Source organism: Podarcis raffonei, chromosome 1 (assembly GCF_027172205.1).
Source record: "Podarcis raffonei isolate rPodRaf1 chromosome 1, rPodRaf1.pri, whole genome shotgun sequence".
NCBI classification, from domain to species: domain Eukaryota; kingdom Metazoa; phylum Chordata; class Lepidosauria; order Squamata; family Lacertidae; genus Podarcis; species Podarcis raffonei.
In genome coordinates this window covers 106,500,100-106,527,604 of record NC_070602.1, presented here as the reverse complement: position 1 = coordinate 106,527,604, position 27,505 = coordinate 106,500,100, and the positions used below count along the sequence as shown (strand labels likewise).

Genomic DNA, 27,505 nt, shown 5'->3' with positions numbered 1-27,505 from the left:
CTCTAAATTGTAGCAAGCTCCCTTAGGCAAAAGTCTATTTTTAGCTTTGTGGTTTTCCATGTTGGAATTCCAAGCACTTCTGTATATTGTGTTTATTATATCTTTCTCTTTATGAGACCCCACTGGTCAAATGACATTGATAGTAATCAATTATTATGAACACAGAAAGCTCCTGTTGTATCTAGAGCTCTGAGCCCAGCTTTGGCTGGGGAGGGTGGGATATAAATAAAATATTATTATTATTATTATTATTATTATTATTATTATTATTATTCTATTATTTAGAACACTACTTTTCAGAATGTTGCCTTTTTTAAAAATGATATCTATGCACTAGAACTAGTTCTTCACAGTGGCTTGTGGTCAGCAAATATATGCAGTTTCCTTTCCAACAATGTGGTCCATTTTGCTGGGGTGAGGGTGAAATACCCTTCTTTTCTCAGCTGCAATGATCAGTGGAAGCAGATGGGTCTGGTATGTGAATCAAATTAAATCTATCCCTGCACAACCTGCCAAGTAATGAATGTGCTTTAACTGTTGTGGCACAAAACATTTAGGGCTGCCTGGCTGTGATCCTAAGCATACCTGTGAGAAATGCTAATACACATCTTTTATAATTTTTGCTTTCCAATAATCAATTCTGGGTAGCTCATTTGGACTAAACATAGAAGCAGTTTTTCCCTGTAATTTCCCTAACCATTGAATAATCCACTTACACCTTGCTGCCCATTCATCCATGTACAGTAAGCCCTGTTAAAGTCAGTGTAAACGTGTCTCAAACCCCATTGTCAGTGGTTGTTCCACGCTGCAAGTCTAACCCCACTGAAATCAATGACATGTAAATCTGGCATCTGTAGGGGAACCAGACTAGCATGGCAGTCCGCTTGCTACATGTTCTGTAACCTTATGCGTGCCCAACCTTCCAACCATCAGAGTCAACCATAAGTCAACAGTTAAGGTCAGTCTCAGTTATCTGTCTGTGTGAGTAGGTGTGAGAGAGAATGGAAGGAGCATATGAAAGGAGCAAGGGGTTAATTGTAGTCCTCCCTGCTTGGAAGACCCATAAAAAACCAAGAGCTTCATCTATATGTATTTGCACAAGGCTACCACACTGCTCTAGTTTGCCAGAAGCGGCTTAGTCATGCTGGCCACATGACCCGGAAGCTGTCTGCGGACAAACACCAGCTCCCTCAGCCAGTAAAGCGAGATGAGTGCCGCAACCCCAGAGTCAGTCACGACTGGACCTAACAGTCAGGGGTACCTTTACCTTTACCACTTCACAGCCCAAACATATACATATTTATTAGTGCTGCAGTTTTAATTTATTAATACTGAGATGTATATATAAACATTAATATATTTGGAAAATTTATTTGCAGAAACTTGCTTATAATGCCATTAATATATAAATTTATAAATAATAATAAGTAAAAGCCACCCATGACAGAGATCTCCAGGTTTATAGGACTCCAACTACCACGTCAACATGGCCTACACTGAATGTAACCAAAACACTATACAATCTGAACAGAAAAAATGAGATTGCACGTTCTTTTGTATTTCATGAAAATCTTTTAATTTTTTTTTTTAATGACCAATGTTCACGGATGTGGTTGAATCGCACCCAAAAATACAAATCTGGAAGTGCCTATAGAATGCACATCAGTATTTGAGAACAGTAGATGGAAACTCTTGACTCCACCTAGTTACTAAGTCCAGCGCCACCTAGCAATTTACCTGGCTGCAATCCTAGAGGCTTGTCTTGACAGTAAGCCCCATGGAATTCAATAGGATTTAATTTTGTTACGATTCTGCTACAAACTATACAAAATACCACTAGCCAGAGACTTGGATAGGAAGCGCCATGGCATGGGCCAGTTATACGGCAGCTTCCCACGTTTGTAGGAAACACAATTATCCGCCTTGAAACTAGGAATCTATAAATAAATAAATAAATAAATAAATAAATAAATAAAACGGCCGCTGATTGTGGCACCAGGAATACATGTGATCTGGTAGCTTTTAAAGTAGGAGCGGGTTCCTAGTTAATGTTACTAGTTGGCGCCAGTGATACTAAAGCTGTATAAGAAGAGCCAGAGAAAGTTGCCCTTTGTTTACGCAGCAATCTCCGCCTATGGAGCTGGAATTTCGCCGGAGATGGTTGTGGGGCAGGATTTTTGCTCAGATGCTTGTCTCTTCCTCCCTGGGCTAGCTTTGCAAATGACAAGCTGCCGAGCCTACGTTCCATCACGTCACCAGTCCGCTGTGGGTTGAGCAAACTCCCGTTGCTACTTGCATGCCAAACTCTTGCGCGCGCCAGCAGCGCCAAAGCCGCAATGAACTGAGTGCAACCTCCCCACAACCCAACCAGGAGGAGCACGTCGTCTGGAAAACACCGCCAACCAGAGTGGCCTGTCCCCCATTTTTCTAGCTACTTCTGCCAACGTAAAGGTGGCTTATTTATTTAGCGCCCCGCAGGGCCTGCCTGTTTCTTTCTGCCGTGGTCACGGCCTGGTTCCTTGACATCCGCCTCCCCTCAGGAGGGAGGAACTTGCAGCAACGAGAGAGAAGAAATTGCGGCGTTTTTTCTCCCGCGGGCGGAAAGGGCGGGAAGCGCCTCCCGCCTTGCTCAGCTCAGCCCCACCGAAGCAGCTGCTCTCCCTCCCCTCGCTCCCCATTCATGCTCTCCCGGAGGGGGCTGTCCTCCTCCTGCCAACTCCGCGGGAAGATTTCCCCCTCTCTTAAAACGTGGCGGAAATGTCCCGTGCCAAGTCCCTGCTGCAGCTCGTCTGGGCTTGCTCCATGCTGATAGTTCGCTCCAGCTTGGCTGAAGAGGAGCTCGCCGCTTTGACGCGCGACCAAGTGCCCTACTTTTGGAGTAAGTCAGCTGGACGGAGCGGCCGGGGTTTTGTTGGGAAAGTGCAGTTGCCTTGGACGGCGCTGAATGGAAAGCGGCGGCTCTTTTCTGCGCGTCTCCTCTCTCCCTCTCTCTCTCTCTCTCCTCTCCCCTTTGATTCCCTTCCAGCTATTATCACAGTGAGTCAGCCGTCAAGTTCCCCCGGCGTTAATCTTCCAGTCGGGGGGGGGGGGCCGCTGCACGCTTGGCATCGTGCTTAAGTGGCACTGTCCCTCCAAATAACTTGGGTTGCTTCAGCCCAATCTAGGAGTAAACCCACCGAATTTGACAGGGCTTACTTCTGAGTAGGGATGGTTAGGGTTGTGCTGTTGGCCTGCAATCCTAAACAGGCTTAGGCCTCCTCCAAGCAACATTCATTCATCCTGACTTGTTTGTGCACTAATGATTAGAGTATATCTAGCTTCCAGTGAGCATTAAGTCTGATTTGTTTGTGGGGTGACTGAAGCATCTGCCCCACTAATCGTTTGTTAAACCCACACTTCTCAATGCATTTCCCCACATCACTTCCCAAAATGCAAAAAGTTCTCTGTCTTTTTAAGTGGGTTTGCTGTGTTTAAAAAAGGTAAAGGTAAAGCGGCTTAGTCATGCTGGCCACATGACCTGGAAAAACTGTCTGCGGACAAACGCCTTCTCCCTCAACCTGTAAAGTGAGATAAGCACAGCAACCCCAGAGTTGTTCCTGACTGGACTTAACTAACAGGGGTCCTTTACCTTTTAGATTTTTACACTTGTGTAGTGGTTCTTAGCCTTTCTAAATTAGTTAGAAGATTATTTTTGCATTAAGTGTTATGATAATAATAATAAGAAAGCCTCTATAGAACTGATTTCAGAATAAGCCAGTTTAGGAATGCATAGTATGGGTGATTCCAGACTGATGTGGTTTTCAGGTGGGATCCAGTCATATACTATCAAAGTTAGGTTGTGCAGTTAAAATTGATTGGGAGGCCTTGTGCTTCAAACCTGCTTCCTTAAAAGGTCAGACTTTTTGCAATAAGGAAAGTGACAGGAAAAATGCAGTGGAAAGTGTGGGATAGCCCTTGCTTTGATGCTCTGTCACCTAACCTCCCTGCAAACAAAACAGGATGAATATTCAATAAACAGTTCAGCTGGAAGCACCCTTAGCCATTCACTAGAGGGCCCCACTAATCAATCATTTCATTATGTGGATTATGCAATGTTTTTAGCTTATGGAGAGCTAGTAATCCTAATATTTCCCCCTCAGGTAAAATGTCTGTTGTGAGGAAATAGCATTTTCCTTGTCTTGTTCTGAGGCAGAGGAGGACAGCGTAGCCGAGACATGCCACACTTTCACTTTAGCGGGCATCCAAGTTCTGACAAATACGTGCGCTCTCGTTGCACAAGAATCATAGGTGCCTATTGGCTAGCACCTGTGTCATTGTAGTGGTAAGGACTTGCGTACTTCCCCAACACATCTTTAACAACTGGAACACCTTTTTCAAAGTTTTAAATTTTAAAGTTATAGTTCTGAGGTGGCTGCTGTGGCAGGAGCACTTGCCTAGATGTTTTTAAATGCTACAAAACGTACAAATATTGACAAGCCTGATTCTTCTCCTGCGGCAATCCCTGCTCCTACCATTTGCCACAGAGAGGTAACCTGGGAACCAGGGGAAAACATAGTATCGCAGGGTGGGACATTCCTCCTGGAATATTGAGGTAATAAATGTATTACATAGTTTACTTTGCAGTACTTAATAATAAATTCATTAATAACCATGACTATCAATTTGTAGGAAAATTAATTAATTTGATTTTCAAATTAATGGGTAACCAGATTCAAACCCAAGGTTATCTGAAAACTCAGTAGGCTTGGAAAAGCCATTCCTGGGCAAGTTTGGTTGTAAGTTTGAATGAGTAAAGGATTTTCATGCATTCATTCAATCTACATATAATTAACTGGGAGTAAGACCCATTGCGACGCGGGTGGCGCTGTGGGTTAAACCACAGAGCCTAGGACTTGCTGATCAGAAGGTCGGCCGTTCGAATCCCCGCAATGGGGTGAGCTCCCGTTGCTTGGTCCCTGCTCCTGCCAACCTAGCAGTTCGAAAGCACGTCAAAGTGCAAGTAGATAAATAGGTACCGCTCTGGCAGGAAGGTAAATGGCGTTTCCATGCGCTGCTCTGGTTCACCAGAAGCGGCTTAGTCATGCTGGCCACATGAGCTTTACGCCGGCTCCCTTGGCCAATAAAGCGAGATGAGTGCCGCAACCCCAGAGTCGGCCACGACTGGACCTAATGGTCAGGGGTCCCTTTACCTTTACCTTTTAAGACCCCTTGCACTCCTGTGCTGCTTACTACTAAGTAGATATTCATTGGATTGCATTGTGAATGTCTTATCTCTGTTATTGAATAATCCAGTCATTGTAATGAACTGAAATGGAGCTTTTTTGTTCTAGAAAAAGGGATATTTATTATCCAAAGTGATTCCCTCAACACATGTGTTAAAGCTGAGACATCGAAGCTCATCCTTGAAGACTGCACTCGGCTTTCGAAATACATGTTATGGAAATGGGGTTCTAAACAGCATCTTTTCAACATCGGCCGAAGCACTTGTCTAGGACTCAATATCAGCAACCAAGAGCAGCCACTGCTCATGGCTGAATGCAATTCAGCTCAGCACTCACTGTGGTGGAGCTGCCTTGGAAAAGGGTTGATTGGTGCATCGCAGTACAAATTAGCACTTGAGGGTGGCAAATTTGTTGTGGCAAAAAAAAATTCAGCATATGGATGGAAACAATTCCTGTCTCTTGATGGGGATCTTTGTGAACATGCATTCAAAGGTAAAATAAATATTTGCTTTCTTTCCATGCTTCCATTAATATTACTGGTAACAGGTTTTTTTTTCCAAAACAGCATTTTACAAGTGACTAAAATAAACAGAAACAGGATCCAATCACATGGGTTAAGGAAAGCCATTGTTGTGTGTGGCTTGCAAGCAAACACACCTTGAGCCAACTATTCCCACATTATGTGGAGAAGTGCTCCAAAGACTTGTTCTTGTGTGTTATGCATGCCATGAGTTTGATTTGCCACAAAGGGCTTCGATCTCTCTCTAGGCTATCAGTGTGATACCTTTCTCAAATATTTATTCAGTTCAAAAAAGTGGCTGTGCTCTAAAAAATATTGTTTAGCTTGCTAATTTCAAAGCACTCCCACAGTCACCAGTTTCTATGTGCTTATGCTCCTAATTCTCAATCTATTTCACATGGCTAAGCCCAACAGTTACTGGGCTTACGTGATACTTGTTCCAGTCGTGCTCCTGTGTGAAGCCTGCAATTCTGCATTCACAATTACAAACCTATTTATGAATCAATGATCTGCACAGTTTTGTGCTCGATATACACCACGTGTTCCGATGTTGCAGAAAGACCACCTGTGAGTATAAGTTTTACAATAAATATATACTGCTTGTCTTGGGGTGCAGCCATTAGCTATTTGCAATGCATTGTAACTAGATGAATGGCTGAATAACAATACTGTAATATCAAGGCTTGGTGGTGGAGCATTTGGTTTGTGTGCATAAGCTCTTCAGTTCTCCAGGTAGGGCTTGGGTTACACCCCTGTCTGAAACCTTAGAGAGGTACTGCTGCTCAGTGTAGATAGTACTTATGGTTTGAGTCTGTGTAAGGCTGCCTCCTATGTTGTGTTGCAAATCAAGTTGTTACTATCAAGACATAATCCATACCAAAATTTGAGGGCAGAGGGGAGAAGTATGAATTTGATAGGGAAACAATGCAAATTTTTTTTAATGTTAAAATACATTAAATTTGGAGGCTGTATGAATTTACGCTGGTATAAGTACTGTATATGACATCCTGACACAAGGACATCATTTGGATTTGATGGCTTGTGGAGTAATTTCTAATCCTTAGTTATCCTATGATGGTTGTAGTAATGCGTTTTAAAAGGCCAAGTCTACTGCTACCAAATAAAAATATGAGTGGGTGTCCTGGTTTAGGAAGCTAACTCTGGCATTCTTTGTCCATGACACCTACATAATAATTCTTCTGCAATTTTGTCTTGCTATTATTAAAAATTAAAAACCATGAAACTAAAATAATGACAGCAGTTGAAAATCTTTTCTGATTGTAAATGGATGCATTTTTTAAGCAGTTCATTGTCACTTCTGCTATTCTACTACATTATAATATCAGGAAGAATGGAAAAACAAATATAGTTAGAGTAACTCACAGCCTTGGTGTTGAAAATCTTGCATTATTGACATTTGATCCTAATCCCAAATGCATTTATTCTGAAGTACTACTGATTTCAAAGGAACTTCCTTTCATGTAAGTGTGATTACTATTCCAAATCAAAGGACCGTTGTGATACCAGATTTGGGGGAGTACAAATTAGAGGGTTTCCTATTGTTTTCTATATATTTTTTCCAAGTGATTTATCCTCGGTATTTTATTTCATGCAGAGACATATACCCTGTTGGGAAATTCCCATGGCTCGCCTTGTGTTTTTCCATTTAAATACAACAATCAATGGCACTATGAGTGCATCAGAGATTCCAGAGAAGATGACTATCCCTGGTGTGCCACAACAAGTCAGTATGAGCAAGATGAAAAATGGGGACTTTGCCCAAATTCTGGTATGTGCTTGTGTTCTTCAACAGTTAATCAATAACAAGATAGTCACATCTTACATGCTACATTCAGTATGTCCCATACCTTATAGCAGGGATTGCCAACTTGGTGCCTTCCAGATCTTTTTGGACTCCAGTTCCTATTATTCATGACCAATGGCTTTGTTGGCTAGGATGAACAACTGAAGGGCACCAGGTTAGTAAAAGCTGCCTTGTACTATCATAAAACCAAGTGAGAAATTTCACCAGCATTCATCTGCTTTCTTTCTCTCCCTCTCTCTAGTTGGCCACTTTCAAAGAAAGTATTGGAGTACACTATGCTTGCAAGAACAACATTCACACATGATCCAGCCAAAGTTAAACACTTGCACATCCCATTGATTTCACTGGAAGAAAACAAAAGTGCACACTTCCCCCACTGAAATCAGTAAGATTTTCAAGTGTCAATGTGTACTTTTTCCTTTTGCTGATACAATATTTTCAATTGTTATCATAGCAAGGGAGATGGACTTCCGATGCAACACTACATGCTCATTTCATTAAACGTTTTCCATAATTCTACATGAAAATATAAACTTTTGACTCCATCAGATCAGATTCTATTCCTCTTCCTCCCCCCAATAATTCATTAAAGTCTTCCTGACATCATGGAGAGAAGTTGTTGTTATCTTTGTAAGAGATTTGTTATTTCCTCAGCCAGTTCCATCAATATGCACTCATAAGAGCGATTCCTTACATCTTAGGTTCAAGTATTTAGCAGCCCCATAACCACCTAGCAAGAAAGATACAACTTTTGAAAAGGAATTCCCACTTGTTGTTTTTAAAGAACCAACCATGTTTTCCTTATGTGCAAATACAGCAGGAATCCTGTCTCTTTCCTGTCTTAATCTAGAAGATAGAAGAAAGGGGAGGATTTTTAAGAAGTGAAGAAGCTTTGAAGTGCACCTCGGATATAAATGCCCTAGGAAAACAAATGTTGCCTTTGAACAGTGTCCCCTGCTACAGTACTTGCAATTTTTATCAATTTGTTTATTGTTGCAGTTCTTACTAATCTGAGGGTTTCATTGTCCATAGCTGCAGTTGCCACATGATGTAGCAATTCACTTCTAAACAAAAGAAATGTTACTTAATATGCACCTCTGTCTACTAACTCTATTTATGTGTCTATTGGTCAGTGGAGATCAGACCAATAAATGGACAGTGAGAAAGGAAAGATGGGGAAGTAAATGTTTCATTAGATGCTGCTCACCAATTCAAGTGACTGTTTCCTTAATTGTCAAAACTTGTATTACTCACTGACATTATCAAGACAGGAGGAATTCAGTCCTATGTGTGAAGTTGATTTTCCTTTTCCTTTTAAATTTCAGAGTGCATCCTACTTCCTGATATAGTTTTGACACCAGAACGTTGAAAGCGAATTTGTAATAATAACGTCCTAGCAGTTCCATTTGTTCATTTGGTGTTAATTAAGCTAGATTGTTATCTCAGAGTGTTATCTTTCTTAATTGCTTTGTAATATCATGCTGTTTTTAACTTGATTTCTTTCTCCTTTTTCACACAGAGACTGGCTGTGACATTTTTTGGGAGATGAACGCAGACACTCAGATCTGTTACCAATTCAATCTTCTTTCTGTTCTCTCTTGGAATGAGGCACGTGTTGCATGTCAGAATCAAGGAGCAGATTTGCTAAGCATCACAGATATGGCAGAACAGAAGTATATTAGTGGTCCACGTGGTAGGTTTGAAACCATGTTTGTGAGTGAAACCTTTCATTTGACTCTGTCAGCGGCTAGAATAGGAGAGCTGTCCATTTCACATTTCATCCTAGTTGCTCTAGCCCCATTTGTGCAAAATTCATTGGTCCAGTTCACGTGTAATGTGAAACCATAGTTTAACACTACATGAAAGAGCAGCAACAAACCTTGGGCTCACATACTCCTTCCCCTCTCTTCCATGTTCAACCATTGCGCAACCCTTCCTCTTCCTATTTTCATGTAACTGGAGTTTCTGTTATGTCTTAACTGAGAATTCTGATTAATTTAACATGGTTTATTGAATCAAGCCAGCGTCATAAATCACAACTTGATCCTGTTTTGTTTCAACAGTGCATAGTTTAAAGTAGCCACAGTTTGTCCTTTTCAGCCATAAAGAAAAACCACAATTAGCTTGAAACAGAAAACAGATGCTTTCAATCTCTTGTTAGGGGATGAGGGAGTACACAAGCTTGAAGATCACTGTTGTTCATTCACATAGCACTAAACTATGGTTTAGTATTATGTGTGCAACGTGTTGTTGTAATCCTGAATGACAGGTGATTCACAAAGAGGCATAGCTGTGCTTCTCAAACTTTTTCAACCATCCTACCGCCTCCCCAGACACCCTAAACTGCACCTACCTTCCACATTCCCCTCTCCTACAACCTTGTTCAGCAGGTAAACTCACGGGGAACTTTGTGCTTATCCATGTGGGTGGCTATCATAGGACATAGGGATCATCTTGCCCCTTGTCTACTACACTGGATGTGTCCTGGTCTTCCTATATGTTGGGGGCATGGTAATAGGAATGAACCCATGCACTTGGCAGAAGACATTCATTAATGTGCAAGAGGATCTATAGTTTGTGATGAAATAATATTAAAAGTTTCAATTTGACTCCTCCTACTTCCCCTTCCACTGTTAATCTCCCCACCCTGCGCACTCTTTGCCTTTCCTTGGTTGGGAGAGGCTAAGGGGAAAAGGCTGACAGCAGCTAAACTTAATACCAGGAGAGAGGTTAGCAGTACATGTTCAACTGGAGCGGTGAGAAGAAGAAGGAACTACACTTGTCCCACGTAGGCAAGGAGGCAGTGCCATATTATCAAACAGGCAGAGCAGGCATGGGCCTATTGGCCCCACGCCTTTTAGGAGCCCCAGGACAATGAATCAAAATAATATTGATTTGATCTTGCAAAAAACATAATAGGAGATAATTTGCGAGGGGGGCCTAGAGATTTCAGCTTCAAGCAGGCACTGCAAGGAGGCTCCATCCAAGTGTTTGAAATCAGTGGGCTCATCCCTGTTACACTGCTTGGCATCTTGGGGTACCTGGGCATGTCCAATGGAGTTGAAAGTGACTCTTGTTTCCTCTGGCAGTACTGAATGCAGAATGCTGTTACCTGTACCTCCTGCTGATGTCTCATTCTCCCTAGTGGAAGGTGGAGAAAGTAACCCACCAGCTTGGAGATGCAATTCCTGTATAAATTGGGCAATACTGAACTGGTACCTGAATGTCAAGCTAGATCTCTTGTTACACTGCAGAACAGGTGGGCACAAAGGAAGTTCTGATGTGGACAGGTTTAAATCAGCTGGATGGAGCCGCTGGCTGGCAATGGTCAGATGGAGCACCCTTGGCATTTGTGAACTGGCGATCAGGTACGCAGATCCTCATCCTTGGCTCTGTTATAACACCAGGATTCTATGGCTATTGCTATTGCTATTGAACTCAAAATACGAGCTGGCAATAGTATGTTCCAATATAAACATTAGAAAGACCAGGTTCTGAGTTTTCTGTTCCCCTGATTACTGGTAGATGTAAGAAGTTAATACACATGCAATAAATTACTGTTTTAGAATGCTGTTTTAACTGTTTTAGAATGCTTAAATTCTATCCATCTATTCACCCATCTATCCAGTAGTTTGGCAATGGACAAACTACGGGATAGATGGATGAACAGATGGATTGAATTTATATCCTGTCCTTTCTCTCGAAGGAACCCAGAGTGGCAAATACATCCACAATATTTTTAAAAAGCTTTTTAAAACAGTTACAGTTAAAAATGTTATTTAATCCACTGACCTCAGAGTTGCCAAGAACAGAATTTTTCAGCCACCAAACTGAAAAGAGCCAGTGTCAGACTAGGACCTGGGAGAGTCCAGGGTTCAAATCCACACTTGGCCATGAAGCCTCGCAGGGTTGTTGTGGGGATTAAATAAGATGGGGAAGAACCACCTTGAGCTCCTTGGAGGAAAACAGTTGGATGTAAATTCTATTTTAAAAAATAAAACAATACAATTAAAAATAAAATAAGGGATAAAGTAAGTGGTGCACTTCAGAACACCATTTGGATGGAAGGCTAAACTTGCCTGATAGATTCTAAAAGAAAGCCATTGAGACTCATGCCTGCCCAGATGTGGTTCTGTTCCTTGGTCATCATTCTGGACTTGCTGATTGGGGCAGAATGTCAGGTTTTTAGATACAGAGATATATATAAAATACCCACTGCATATTGTATTGTACTGTACACATGGTGCTAAAATAATATTCTGTTTGCAGATCCTTCTGACAGCTCTCTTGGGCAACATCGCTGCAAAGTGTTTAACTCAAAAATACAGCAGGACTGGCAAAGTTACCCATGTGAATCTGGATTACCATATGTATGCAAAAAATATTTAAATGCTACTGAACACGAAGCATTTGGTGAGTCTCTAACCAGCAATGTAATTTGATCTGTGAGGCTTTTTATATCTCTTTCTACTTTTAATAAGGGGGACATATGTACATTCCACATCTTGGGCTTCAGGCAGTTTGAGTGTTTGGGAATTACAAGATGTGCTAAGTATGCCAATTGCATTCAGGAGAAAGGTAGTTTCAAGTATAAATCATTGTTCAGGGTCCCTTTGTTTGTAAATTGGCATATAAGCTTTGAAGGCAATCGAACACTTAACAATCCCACTTTTACCATTCTAAGGGCAAAAAGCATACCTATTTCATTAGATTTTAAAGAGGAGAAATTAGCTCTTCAGAAGAACATTTTCTGCATGTAGTGGAGAATAGAATCCCATTTATTCTTTTTTTTATCATTTCATTGTGCAGGAGTGGGAAACCTCCAGTCTGCAGGCCTAAGTTAGTCGTCGTCATCGTCCCCCGGCCTTCTCCTTTCACCTACACCAGATAAAATAATACATAATACAGCTGATCAGCAATGTTGGCAAAGGTCCCTCCACTGGGCTTCTCAAGCACCGACAATCAACTGAGTGGCACTTGGGAAGCACATTGTGCCGATGTTGGGCTTCACAAGTGCTGATGAATCAATTGATCTTCTGTGCTTTGCAGACTGTTTTGCTCACAGTTTGACTTCGAACTGTACAGGCTGAATCGGGTCACATTGCAACAGCATTGTGATGTCACGTGATTGACGGGGGCAGGGCAGTTTTGCCTACCTGTCAGATTTGGCCTGCAGGGGAAGATTTGGCAATAAGGATGCGGCCAGTTGCCCAGATGCAGTTCCCCAGCCCTGTCAAGGTCGTGTTATTATAGATTATAGTCCAAGGATCGCCAGGCTTTTTGGACTAGTAGGTACAGTTAGACTTTTGAGAGAGTACTGCAGCCACCACCAGTCACCAAATGGCTGCAGTGGGGAGCATGGCAGAACATAAAATTAGAGGGGATATACTCATTGCAATTTCTCTTCTCTGCCCAGCCCTAATGGAAGCCAACTGCAGTAGTACCTTGGGTTACAGACGCTTCAGGTTACAGACTCCTAACCCTGAAGTAGTACCTTGGGTTAAGAACTTTACCTCAGGATGAGAACAGAAATTGTGTGGCGGCAGCTGGAGGCCCCATTAGCTAAAGTGTGGGTGGCGCTGTGGGTTAAACCACAGAGCCTAGAACTTGCCGATCGGAAAGTCGGCGGTTCGAATCCTCGCGACGGGGTGAGCTCCCATTGCTTGGTCCCTGCTCCTAGCAGTTCGAAAGCACGTCAAAGTGCTAGTAGATAAATAGGTACCGCTCCGGCGGGAAGGTAAACGGCATTTCCGTGCGCTGCTCTGGTTCGCCTGAAGCGGCTTAGTCATGCTAGCCAGTAAAGCAAGATGAGCGCTGCAACCCCACAGTTGGTCACGACTGGACCTAAGGGTCAGGGGTCCCTTTACCTTTACTTTACCTCAGGTTAAGAACAGTTTCAGGTTAAGAACGGCCCTCCAGAACAAATTAAATTCTTAACCCGAGGTACCACTGTATGTCTTATTGGTGCAGATTCCGGAGAAGGTTGTTTTTGTATGCAAACAAGCAAACAGATTTTTTTCCCTCCCCTTCTGAAAGAATTTGTGAGCCTTTACAATGGTTTAAGCTTTCTAAAACTAACAAAGCTTTCCCTAGAGTTTTAATGGAACCCAAAATGTGGAAGCATACATAGGTTTATAATTTTAGAATAGATGTTAATTTCAGCAACCTTTTCTTTATTCTGTTAGGTCAGAGGTGGGCAACCTGTGGCACTCCAAATGTGGCTGAATTATAACTCACATCACCCCTGACCACTGGACGTTTTGGCTGGGGCTGGCGGGAATTGGAGTCAGCAGCATTTGGAGGCCCAAATGTCCTCCACCCTTCTGTTAGGGTCTTGCTCCAGAATATAGACAAATACAGCTGAGACCTGTATGTTGTTAGTAATGCATTGGTTGTTAATGAACACTATTTACACAAAGTACTCAGAAGTATGCCCTATTACAGTGGTACCTTGGGTTAAGTACTTAATTCGTTCCGGAGGTCCGTTCTTAACCTGAAACTGTTCTTAACCTGAATCACCACTTTAGCTAATGGGGCCTCCTGCTGATGCCGCGCTGCTGGAGCATGATTTATGTTCTCATCCTGAAGCAAAGTTCTTAACCTGAGGTAATATTTCTGGGTTAGCGGAGTCTGTAACCTGAAGCATATGTAACTTGAAGCGTATGTAACCTGAGGTACTACTGTACACTCAGTGAAAGGTAACAGTATAGGTAAATCAGTCTGTTTCTGTTCTGTTTGACCCATAAGTCTACATTAACCCGAAGTTTTAAAAAATCTGTATGAAAATCCAATTTATTTTTTTAACTCATGAATTTTTTAATCATTTTGATACTTTTATTGAGTGAGAACTGCATTGGAATGTTCAGGAAGCTCAAAGGTTGATGGGTAACTGTGGCGGCAGTCTTTATTTATTTATGTATTCATAAAATTTAGATGCCACTTGACTGTAAAAGAACCTCAAAGTGGTTTGCAAAAAAAGTCTTTACTATGTCTACTTGGAAATAAATGGAGTTAGGATTGTAGCGTATGTTCCAATCTGCATATTTGGCTGGAAGGTGTGGTTTAGGTCAGATTATGTCAGAATTCACAAAGACTGAACTTCTCGAACATTCTTAGGGCAATTTTATTTTCTTTCTTTGTGTGGGGGGTGCTTATGCATGCATAAACATATTCATATAACACATTTTTGCACTGTAGCTAGTTCTTGGTAGGCAAATGTGTTCTCTTTTCTTAAAAAAAAGAAATAGTGAAAAGAGCTATTATATATGTGCATGTATATTGCATAAATAGATTTATGAGGACTAGGAAAGAATTCATTTGGTTAATATGGCCTTGTTTCTGTACATTTTAATTGAAAAGATTCGTGGAAATTTTATCCTACCGACTGTGACTATAATTGGTATCCATATAATCGTTACTGCTATAAACTTTATAAAGAAGGAAAAAACTGGAATGAAGCTTTGCTTTCCTGCCAGGATGATAATAGCACACTCATTAGCATAACCTCTTTGGCTGATACAGAGATGCTCATTAATCTTCTTGAATATGGTGAGTTCTCATAGTTAATGTGCACTAAACATTGGTTTAAGGTACAGACAATTTTCCTTTTAAAGGCAGCCACACTGAATTCCTTTTTGTCAAGTGTGACAATCCAACCCAAAGTCGATAGAAAAACCCCACTGGAGGCCAGTGTCAGAAGTTGGCATCATCAGGAATTTGCTAAAGGCTTAGGGCCCCAAGAGGGCGTACCTGCGCTAACCCCTAACCTGCAGCTCAGGAGCAATATCAGTGTAAGGAAGAATAGCAGCGTAAAATGTTCAAATATGCTGAAGAGGCTGATCTGACGAACAGGATAAGAGAAAATGGAGATAAGGAATATAAGGAAGAATGGACAATGTTTATTGAATATTTTAACAACCAGTATAGACGAATACATAGCTTAGCAGGTCTTGAGTAAATCCAACAGAGCTGAAATAGATAGAGTATTTAATAGATAACAAATTGGATGGCTAAAAAGATGTGGATTACGAGGAGTAGTAGAAAAGCAAAGGAACCAGGAATAGTGTGGAAGGGAAGTCATATGGTATATGTATGCATGCTGTATTTGGTATGAAGTTGTTAGTGGGACAAGGGAAGGGGAGAAGGGTTAAATATGCTCTCTGTTTGCATGTTTTTGAAAATGCAAATAAAAATTGAAAAGAAGAAGAAGAAAGAGAGACAAAGAGAAAGGGAAGGGACACTTATTATTTTTTATTTGTGCTCTCTCTCTAGATATATTTAAAAATATTATATCAATAAACTGCATAATATAATCCATTTAAATTACATTCACAAAACAAGCACAAAATAAATCACAGATCAATACATCAGCAAAACTGAATTTCCCCTCGGGGAAATCCTGGTATGTATGTGTAGAGGGAGGTGTGTGATTGGCGTATGTATGTGACTTTGATCCCGCCTCCTTTTGCCTTTGCCCACACCCACTGCTGGCAGGTGAGCCTTGGAAAGTTACTCAGGTGTGAATGTGGCCCTCAGGCTGAGATGTTTCCCCGCCCTTGTTCCAGGCTGATGTGCTTAGTTCAAAGCAGGAGGAGGAGTTGTCACTGAAAATGTACAAGACCCACATGGCCGCTCATGTTGAGGTTCCTCCTCGGCTAGTTAAAGCTTCTGTATGCAGAAATGATTACAGACCCTGATGTTTGTTTCCTTATCTAAGTATCACATTTGCATCCTGCCCTTAAGGCAGTTTCCAGTGCCTTTGAACACCAGTTGTTGGGGAGCAACAATGGCAGAGTGGCATTACCCTCATATTCCCAAAGGCCATCCCCATTGACCTCTGTGGCAAACAGGATGCTACGCAAGATTGGCCTGATCAGCGATTTCTGCCCAAACACTGTTTCCGACTGCCGTATTCCAGCTATGTCTGGGAAATTCCGGACGTACGGCAGCCCTCAAAACATTAGTTCACCTGCATATTAGGACAGGGCATCAAATTAGGGGCCTGTCTAGGTTGCAAAAGAGTAGACTAAAATATGGAGACAACTTTGTGTGTGTGTTTTTATTGTGCTGTCAAAAATGACCTGGTATGTCCAAATCATCTTAAAATGCACTTAATTGTATACTACAGAAAATATGACAGAAACTTGGCTTGGACTGAGCAGTCATAAGACCCCAGTTGAGTTTGAATGGTCTGATGGATCTCCAGTAACCTTCACTTACTGGCACAAACAAGAGCCAAATGTCCATCAGGGGGGAAATCAACTTTGTGTTTCAGCTGAGCAATATGTATGTTTTATTTATTTTCTCTTTTTTATATATAAAAATAATAATATTTTGTAAATGTTTCTGTCCTAGAAGTGGTGGTTTTTGTTTGTGTGTGTTTTGTTTTGCTGCATTATGTGTGCAATGCCTCAGAAGTAGAATATTCTGAGAGCTCTATTTGCTTGATGATTCTCAAGTAATATAATGACTGCTCTCATGCACACAGCAAATCATAATGGAACAATATTCGTCCACAATTACCTTGTCTATCCAGTCCAAATGTGTGTTAATAAGGCACAGCTCTCCTCTCCTTAGGCTGTTTGATAAACCTTCTTCCCCTGTAGGCCCACTGGTTTTTCAGTTCCATTCTTTCCCCCTCCTGCACTATCTCAGGGCTTTGAGTGCTCTACCTATCCTTTTTTTTCAGAATCATTATTCCAATTTCACGTTTCCTGTCCTTTAGGTTTCTACTTTCCTCTCCTAGTCTCATAACCTTCTACTTGGCCACTCAGTTTTCCCCTATCCTCAGGCTGTAGATGAGATGTCCTCCGAGATAAACATTTTGCAAAAACACAATTCTTCACTGTTTGGCTTTGACCCGTTACAATATCGGGAAATACTCTGACACTTCAGAGTAGCTCATCAAGCTCTTGAGACAATTCCAGAGGCAAATAGGTAAACAAGCAGTGGAAGCTGAAATACGAATGCCTTGACATGAATTTATCGTATTTTATTTAATACATTTATTATTAATATGTGTGTGCGTGCGCACACGTATACACACAAACACACATACAGATTAAGGTCACATCTAACGAACATTTGCTTAGTCAAGTAGAGACTACTCATGCACTTAACAGTATGAAACTCTATGGGGGATCTAAAAACGCTAGCAGAATGCACAACTCCTACTTGTAATCAAAGTATTTTAATATTCTAAAAAAACAAAAAGCAAACCACCACCAGTTTTCCTTCCCATGTTATGAGCTAATACCCCCCCCCAAATAATGACATATTAAGCTTCATTAATTCTTCCTGTTTGTTTTTAACTAGGAGGGACGCTGGAAAGTTAAAAGTTGTAAAGACATATATTTTTATATTTGTAAAAGAGCAGGAACTGTTGGAAATCTCATTTCAGAGGAAGAATCAGGCTGCCCAGAAGTAAGTCTAAACCAAACAATTATGCCTCATTTAAAATAGTAAACATTGGAAGTGTTTGAATATATCTGGATAGGAATTCAAGCATATTTAGAATTTCACACCTTTTCCCAATTTGCAGTCTAATCTTATGTATGTTTATTCAGAAACAAATCCTACTGAGACCAATGGGATTTATTTTCAGGTAAATATGCATAGCACTGCTTCATTAACAAAATTCCAGTTTCCAAAACAAGTTGTGCTGCTATAGATCAGGGGTGGGCAGCCTCTGGTTTGCCTCCCCGTTTGGCCAAGCCATGGCCACCTGCCCTAAATCGTCATATATGACATCATCCTATATGACGTCAGGTGGGAGGGCAGGTAAAGTCATGTCTGAGTCAAAAACAGGTTTGCAGGCACCACTGATCACCTGATTGGCAGGCTTTGCCATGCACTTTGAAGCAGAATCTCTGTAAGCATGCTGGAGCGCTTATGGATTGAGGTCATGAAGTTTTCCTTTTGTGGGTCACTTGCTCTGTCAGCGATTTTGAATGCAGTTCTTCTAACTTTCTACATCAAAAGGCACGGCACTTTGGTCGACCATCTGTACAAATAACAACTGCTCTATGATGTTTAATCTTGCCTGTGGCTTTTATACTGTTTCTAGAGGAATGACAGGATTGAAAACAACTGTTTCTTTAACATAGAAGGTTGTGTTAACCGTCTATCCATACATGGGCACTAGGATTAATTGGCTATTAAATTTCCTCTTTCGAAAATTATTAATTTATATCATTTGCTTTCTCTAATTTGGGGTGTGTATGTGAAAGTTGTCTATAAATATATCAGTGTTGTTATTCAGTGACCATTTAATATATTGAAATATTGAAATTCAAGACAACTGAGGCTCTAAGAAGTACCCAGTGAGACACAGGTAGCCATCATAGTGGTATGAATAGTTGATTTCTCACCTTCATGTTTATATATGCTGATATGCCCTCTGCCTAGTCTTTGAATATAAAGTTAATGTAAAGGGTCACATATATTTTTGAATGGGATGATAAAGTTTAACATTCTGGAAGTTAGCTGCTAACTTTGTGAGACTGTTTGGAGCAACACCCCATTCATTTTCCTGCTTGCAGGTGGTCTGCCATGCACACATGTCTGCCAGCAAGCATGTGCTTTCTAATTTGCTGCAATATTTGGACAGCTCTGTGTGCATAATGAGGATGTGGGCCTTTCCCTGACACTTCATTGAATGGGAGAAGCCATTCATTGGCATGAACTCCTATTTGAGCACCAGAACTCTTGCATTCACAAGCAGCCTTTGGGCTGAATGTCTTATTGAAAACTCTGCCTCCATTTGTCATTCATAATACTGAATGTCGCCACTCCAATCTGAAACTACTTCTTCAATTCTAATGTCGATGCACAGCTAGCCAGGAGTTTAGTTGACATTTTAGAGTAAAAATTAGAGGATCCAGATCCAGATCCATTTTGTTTTCATTTGTGACTATGAGATACATGTCAGTATCTCTAAGTTCGTAACCCATTGGTGCCGTCATTTGTTCTTGGCTTCAGGCATATGTGCTTGGAAGACTATCCTGCTTATTTGCTTTGATTGGGTTTTTTAAAATCATTTTGATATTTCTGACAAATTGATGATTCTATATCTTTCTTAGACACTGCAGCAAAGTGCTCATTGCTCAGTTGGCCATATGCCATGTGATTTTATTACTAATTCAACAAACTGTTCCCCCCTTCTCCTAATCTATAAACTGCTAACAGAGGGCAAATGTTTTGTTACTGAGGTCAAATTCCTTAAGCTAGCTGTCTAAACACTAAAGCAGTGATTATCTAGGCACTTTCCCTAAGCCAGCTTTTGGAATGGCATCATGGAGCTGTCAGATGCTTGACAAGGAAGAAAGGAAGAAATGTTGCTTTTTGAAGCTGACAACATTTGGGTTAAACTAGGGTCACAATACTTACAATTTGAAATGTCAGAATTTTATGTAAGTAGCCAATGCTGTAACCAATTAATCCAGTTTGGTCCATTGAATTCCAGGGAAAGGAATTAGTTGATTGAATTGAGCTGATAAACTTAAAACTTGGTGATGATTCACACAATTAGTTGTTGTACAACTATCATGTGTCTCTATTCTGTGACTTGGAATATTCAGAATCGTAAATGGCTCTTAAACAGAGCAGTTTCTTATAAGGTCCACCAGTAGTTCACTGGTGGGTAATCGTCAGCTAGCAGGTGTAATTAGGCCCACCAGACCTTGAAGGTTGGTTTACCAGTCTGTTTGGGGCAAACCACACCCAACTTTCCCTGGTCTGACATATATAATGTCAGGCGCAGGAAAGTTCAAGCTGTGGCTTAGAACTTCATGCTGCTGATAAATGTAAGAAGAATTGAGAGCACACTCAAACTTGCACTCCAAATTTTTCCTTTGCATTCCTGGCTTGAAGTCAAGCTGGGCTGGAAGAGAAAAAATTATTCACTTGCAGGTGGGGCTGGAAAGTAACCTGCAAATAAAGAATCATAAGTTCTTGTAATAACAGATACCGGTATATGCCTTTATCTTTGGTGAAAAATGTAGGACTCACAGGCACAAAGCTTTTAGATGTGTTTTCATGCTAATAATATGATTGAGATAAAGGTTCTACATAATCCCCAATACATATGTTGTTGTTGTTAAAATTTATATACCACCCTTCATCCATAGATCTCAGGGCAGTTCACAACATAAAATCAAAATATAAAAAACACAAAATATATAATAAAAACAAGAACAAGAAAACCACAAACCAATAAACCCCCTCCCCACACCTCCTCCCACAAACACATTTAAAAGGGGTATAAGGTGTTAATCAGCCCTGGTTGCAGAGGAACATTTTCGCCTGGCACCTAAAGGTGTATAATGAAGGCTCCAGGTGGACCTCCTGGGGAGACCATTCCACAAAGAGGGGAGCCACTGAAGAAAAGGCCCGTTCTCATGTTGCCATCGTCCAGAGCTCTCATAAAGGAAGTACACAAAGAAGGGCCTCAGATGATTAACTCAGGGCAGGGTCCAGATAGGTTCCTATGGAGAGAGGTGGTCCTAGAGATATTGCAGTCCTGAGCTATTTAAGGCTGTAGGTCAAAACCAGCACTTTGAATTGGGCCTGGAAACTAATTGGCAGTCAGTGTAGTTGGGCCAGGATCGGTGTAATATGCTCAGACCGTCTTGCCCCGGTGAGCAACCTGGCCGCCAAGTTCTGCACCAGCTGAAGTTTCTGAAACGTCTTCAGAGGCAGCCCTACGTATAATACATTGCAGTAATCTAACCTAGAGGTTACCAGAGCAAAGACAACAGTAGATATAGCTCCATAGCTAGTTAAAGAAAGATTCTTTGCTTAAGTCAGAAAGTATTGTTTTTATTTGCAAACAAAAATTGGAATGACCCCTGAAGTTCATCTAAAAGAAGTAAGCTGAAATAACTAATTGATAGACAGTTTTGCCTTACCAGAACTTAAATAAAATACCAGTCCCTTCTTACGTGATTCCTCAGCCAAGTTTAGTTAAGCTGCTTTAATATTACTATACCAAACATATTACTGGAAGTAAGCTCCAACAGTTCAGTTGCTCCAGACATGTGGACTACCACTTGGGCATTGCTTTATCATTCTCTTTCACAACAGGGAAGCATTCACTGCAGTCACTGGGAAGCAATGATTTAGTCCTTTCAACTTCTATAAGAGACTGGGGTCCTGATTCTTAGTATTGAAGAGCCTTCTAGGCAACACCTAAACTAACAATTTCCTACCAGAGTCATTGAAGAAATGGGGTACCAATTTTGAAGTTTGGTAAGAAACGTAAAAGAATAGCATGGATAAAAGCCTTCTAGGACCTCATCCATACAAATCAAAGGCAAAACATAATTTAAGGATTGGAGAAGGAGGTTTAGTAACATTAAATTAAGTTAATATGGAACTACTCTTTGATGAGTTAAGGTAAATTTGTGCAATGAATAATAAGAGTTTGACGGTATTACAATTCACATAAAAAATGACCTTTATCTGCAAGTTTATCTCTAATTGGACAGAGGTACCAGAATTATTGGGAAATTACTGTATAATATTACATTGGCAATTCTAGTTGTTTCAGTTTAAAATACTCAGAGAAATAGTTCAGCCAGATGTAAATTCTACCTTCCTTAATTTAAAATGGTCTCCCCATCTCTCTCTCTCAAAATATACAAAGGCTAGTATTTAATTCAATAATAGTTTTCTTGTTATTTCAGTGTGAGGTTGATAGCCTACTGCACTGCACTGAACAGAGTTCCCATGTAAAGTCTACCCTAATTCACCGAGTTTCTATAACATTTCAGTATGTATTTGATACAATTAATAATGCTTAAGTGTTTGGCTGTAGGCTGTTTCAAATTATAGGGCTTGTTAGTGAATGAGGTCATGACATTGACAGGATATGCTGGGATGGCACTCTTCCAGGGATGCTTATTTATTTTTTAAAACTAATTTAGAGGCTTATCTTTATGAGCAAGAACGCTCTCCAGCTGGCTTACACACAAATAAAAACACAACTTTAAACAGCGATAATATTTTTAAAAATACAAAACATCCCATATATCCACAACATTAATAAATCCAGCAATAATTCCATGTCCAGCTGAGAACTAAAACGCAGGACCTGGGACCTTCAACACCACACTGAAAACCACTCCCGTCAGCTCAGGTAGGGAGACTATTAGGTAATGAGTTAGTCAGTACACTTACATCATAGGAATATAGGAATGTGCTGGTCCACTGGTCCATTATCTCAGTATTATTTACACTAACTGTCAGAGGCTGTCCAGGGATTTAGGAGATGCTGTGGACACAGACTTTCTGTGTGCAAAGCAGATGCTGTAACACTGAGCCACAGCTCTTCACCAAACTAAATCCTTATTCTGTCTTGGAAGCCCAGCGCACTCAAAGTTAGCCATTGTCTGTGTTGCTAATCAGAGAGGTGGTACACTGACTCCACCCTCTTTGCTCCTTTAGTTGAGCCTGATGCTGAACCTGAAAGCCTGGAGAGCTCATTTGGGATAGGTTCACACCAACCTTTGATCGGGATAGGTTTCAATAATACAAACTGAGTCAGCATGATGTTCAGTAAGCAGGTTCAATATATTTCTGTATAGAGAAGATTTTAATGTTTGATGTTTTACTGCGCTTAATGTTTTAATTTGTTAGAAGCCGCCCAGAGTGGCTGGGGCAAACCAGTCAGATAGATAGCATATTTTGTTGTTTCTGCTGCTGTTGCTGTTGTTGTTATTCACCATTTAGAAACTATTGTAGTTGAGTGGTATATAAATTGTTTAAATGAGTGATTAAATAAAATAATGAAATACTTACCCACTGACCTGACATTCCTCATCAGCTCTCGATGCTTTAAGCAGCCAAACGTCTTTAAATATTTAACAAAATAACTCTCAATTTTCTACCTTTCTTACACACTCTTTATACCCATCTTTATCATCCTTATATTTGCATTGAATCTTGACACTTTCTTCTCAAGATGCAGTGTGGTCACAATCCAGTCAATGTTAAACACTTCAGTGCAATCCTATGTACATTTTCCCGAGAGCATGCCGCATTGAACCATCAGTCTTATTTCTGATTAAATGCGTATATCATTTCTCCACTAGGCTCTGCTTAACTCTCCCCTTGAAATTACTGTGTCCTGAATAGATTTCACTATGCATGGATTCTGTTCTCTCTCTCTCTCTCTCTCTCTCTCTCTCTCTGTGTGTGTGTGTGTGTGTGAATTATATTTGCATGATGAGTGGGTAAAATGCATGTATAGAAAGGGAACAAAAGAAGCCGATTTTGCCAGCTCAAACTTTTTACCCATCTAGGCCAGCATCACCTACTCTAGGGATCGCCAACATGGTGCACTCCAGATGTTGTAAACTCCAACTCCCTATCAGTCCTAGTACAGCATGTCTAATAGTCAGGGATAGTTGTAGTCATAGAATCATAGAATTGTAGATTTGGAAGGGACCATGGGTGTCATCTACTCCAACCTCTGCAATGAAGGAATCTTTTCTCGAACATGGGGCTTGAACCCATGACCTTGAGATTAAGAGTCTCATGCTCTACCAGCCGAGGTATTTTCCAATGACATCGGGAGGGCATGGTGTTGACTATTCTTGCCTACTCTGACTGTCATTGGTTCTCCAGTGTTCCTTCCCTTCCTCAGTAGTCTCTCTGGTACCTACTTGGGTGGCATCCAAGAATTATTTATAGATAAGTTCATGTTTATAATATGCCATATGTTACAATAACCAACGTTTGTTTTTGAAGGGATGGGAAAGGCACGGTGGATATTGCTACCATGTGGACAAAACTCCTCGAAGCTTTGAACACTCCTCCAGTGGCTATTACTGTCCTTTACTTGCAACAATAATGAACAGGTACCTAATTCTACCATACAATTTAAAACAACAACAGTATTTTAATTCTCTTATGACACTGGAGAAGAAAATGGAAGAACCATGCTGGATCAATAGCTAAAACTGACGGAAATAAAATGTTCTGATTGTTATTGCTTGAGTCAAAATGAAAACCGGATTGAATTAATCAGTTACTTGCTAGATTGAAATGTTCAGTGACATGCAATTATTCATGCATGCAAGAATTCTGACATTTTAATTCCTTCAGGGTTGATTTACACCATCTTCATTACAGGAAGCCGGGGAGTGTTTGCTAACAATCCTGACAAATATATACTCATTTGCTCACATGCAGCTATTTGATGCAAACTATTTTCATTGTTCGGTTTTCGTTTTAATAACCCAGTTTCGCCATATGGAAACAATAAGAAATAACTCCAGTAACAGGTTTTCTCTGGTTACTTAGATGATGCGATTTTCTCTTTTTCGTTACACTTTATTCTTAAATTGAAGTAAGCCCCAGACAATGAGAGGTATTCAATTAAATACTTACACTATTGCAGGGTTTAGTGCTGGCGCAGTGGGATTTCCCCCCTTTCTCCTCCCACATATGCCCTGTGCTGTCCTGAAATCTGCTCCAGAACAGATCTAGAGGGTACATGGGTCGAACAGAGGGGGGGGGGATGTACTGGTGTGCAATGAGAAATCCTTGCACGGACTTAGTGTTTGCCTTAGTACTACACTGAAGGCAACTCAGTTTAATCTGTCTGCTCAGAAGTGAGTCCTATGAAGTTCATTTGGACTTACTCCCTGGAAAGTGTGTATAGGATTGCAGCCTTAATTATATTTGTGGCTTTGACAAATTTATGAAGGACAGGATATTTTCAGTGCGTGTTCCCCATTGAGCTAAATTGAGCCTCTAGGAACAGAGGTGTTCATTTGAATACCAGTTGGGGGAGGGCTGGGGTGCAGAACATCAGGGGAGGGATTCTGGCTTCATGCCCTGCTTGTGAAGGATAATGTCCCAACTCCCTTTATCTCTCTGTTAGGATTCCATTTTGCTTGTTAAAACTCCGTATTTGACATTAGCAGCGCTGCTTAGCAATCCATGTATGAATTCTCAACAATCTCTCCTAGTAGAAACGCACGCACACACCCCAGTATATTTCAAGCATATCCTGCATTGTGATGTGAAAATCATTCCAACGTAAAATAATGAAAAGTTGAGAATACATGAAAGGTGATCGGCTAGGTGGGACTGTATCATTGAATTTAGGTTAATGTAGGGAATGGATGTATTAATCATGGGTTATTATGAATAGGCGTTTGTAGACAGGTAATGAATAGCATAATTAATCAGTAATTAATTAAATCAAACATTGAAGGATGGCAGTGTGTGGTTACATACTATTATAATGACAAGGTTGGAGTGGGCTAGGCAAAAGAGCATAAGGATCTCCGCTTGGTTTAGAATGAAGATTATGGGTTGGAATCTCTATGGGAAAGGAAATGTATAAGAAACATTGCTTTGGATGTGGTTCTTTGCAGCCTCTCTCAGATTTTTCAGGAGGCTGTTTGTATGTTTGTATTCAATTAAAAGCCTATCTTTTCACTTGCAGTGTGCATCTTTTCCTTTTGGGTCTCTGGGAGGGATACCTCCAGTCAGTGGTGGAGCTTCATGCTCTGGCACTGGGGGTGGAGAGCAGATGGGGGCATGGCTGGCACACATCCCAGGGGTGTGGCACGCTGCCTGCGGGGGCGTGGCACCCACAACAAGGGGGGACAGCCGCGATGGCCCCCCCACTGGGATCGTGGTGCCAGGGGCGGTGTGCTCCCCCCGCCCCCCTCTTCCTCCACCAGTGCCTCCAGTCTTTAAAATTTCTCCAACAGTTGCAAGCTTTCTGGAGGCATCCAGATTGGTCTCAACTAGGGCCAGGGCCTTTTCAGTACTGGCCCCGACTTGGTGGAACGCTCTGTCACAAGAGACTAGGGCCCTGCAGGACTTGACATCTTTCCGCAGGGCCTGCAAGACAGAGCTGTTCCGCCTGGCCTTTGGTTTGGACTCAGTCTGACCCTTATGTTTCCCTCCCCTAATGGTCTTGATTTATCGGCTATTTTAAAATGAGGCTGCATTTTAAATTGCATTTTAACCTGTATTTTAAATTGGTCCCGCCCTCTTTTTCCTCTATTATGTTTTCACTGTGATTTTATTGGTGTTAGCCGCCCTGAGCCCGGGGAGGGCGGGGTGTAAATAACATATTTTTTTTATTATTATTATTATTATTATTATTATTATTATTATTATTATTATTAATTATCTGGCTGATCATTGTTTGTCCATCTGATTATGTTGATTATGATAACACATTTTTATTCATTATAAACTCTGTGCTTTAAATGTGCATAGGTTTAATTCATGGCAGGTGGGGAGGGAGAGTTTAACCCTCCCCTCCCCTGCTGCTGTCCTGATTTTTTTTTTAATAAAAAAAACCAACAACTCTACTTTGAAGCTATTATTTGCACTGGAAGAAACCTCCTTCCCCCATTGCTCTCAACTGAGAATTTCTTCCCAGCACAAATACCAGCTTTGAAGGAATGCTTTTCATCAGGAATGCAGCCAGGGGAAGAAAGAGTTCCATCCTTCCCCCTCCCTGCCCCCGTCTGCTGAGATCCCAATAATTATCAGTTCCCATAACAGGTGCAAATGTAAGGATGCATTTAACACTGTGTCTAGTTCAGGCCTCAACTTGCTACCTAAGTGCACAAAGTACAGAGGCTTCCTTGACCTCCCCGGGTGGTGAATTCCATAGTAGTAATTTAGGCAGTACTACGGAGAAAGGCTGATCTTAGGTTTCTGTTTTCCATACCTCACAAGGTCGCAGGACAAGATCACTTTTTTAAAAATAGTCTTGCAGTGTTTCTGGTAGATGTTCCACACATGGGGGTTTACAAACCTATGTAGGAAGCATGTTACAGAGATATAGAACAACCACCAGGGATGGCTTTCTGCATAGTCTTATTTGAATGATGCACCAATCATGCCAACTGAAAGCAGCCTCTTCTGTACCTTTAAAAGAATAACTGTACAGTGGTACCTTGG

At 41.0% G+C, this 27,505-nt stretch overlaps 1 protein-coding gene across 1 annotated transcript in view; it reads left to right on the top strand.

Annotated features, from left to right (window-relative positions):
• Positions 1-2,368: 2,368 nt before the first annotated feature.
• The window catches only part of PLA2R1 (phospholipase A2 receptor 1), a 54,656-nt gene continuing 29,519 nt past the window's right edge, over positions 2,369-27,505 (top strand). Inside the window, exons 1-10 of the mRNA XM_053407937.1 lie at positions 2,369-2,878; positions 5,331-5,714; positions 7,358-7,531; positions 9,087-9,260; positions 10,822-10,935; positions 11,837-11,980; positions 14,927-15,115; positions 16,695-16,852; positions 17,882-17,989; positions 24,317-24,426. Coding sequence (XP_053263912.1) covers positions 2,758-2,878; positions 5,331-5,714; positions 7,358-7,531; positions 9,087-9,260; positions 10,822-10,935; positions 11,837-11,980; positions 14,927-15,115; positions 16,695-16,852; positions 17,882-17,989; positions 24,317-24,426 — 1,676 coding nt within the window. The 5' untranslated portion in view covers positions 2,369-2,757. The remainder of the gene's footprint in view (positions 2,879-5,330; positions 5,715-7,357; positions 7,532-9,086; positions 9,261-10,821; positions 10,936-11,836; positions 11,981-14,926; positions 15,116-16,694; positions 16,853-17,881; positions 17,990-24,316; positions 24,427-27,505) is intronic.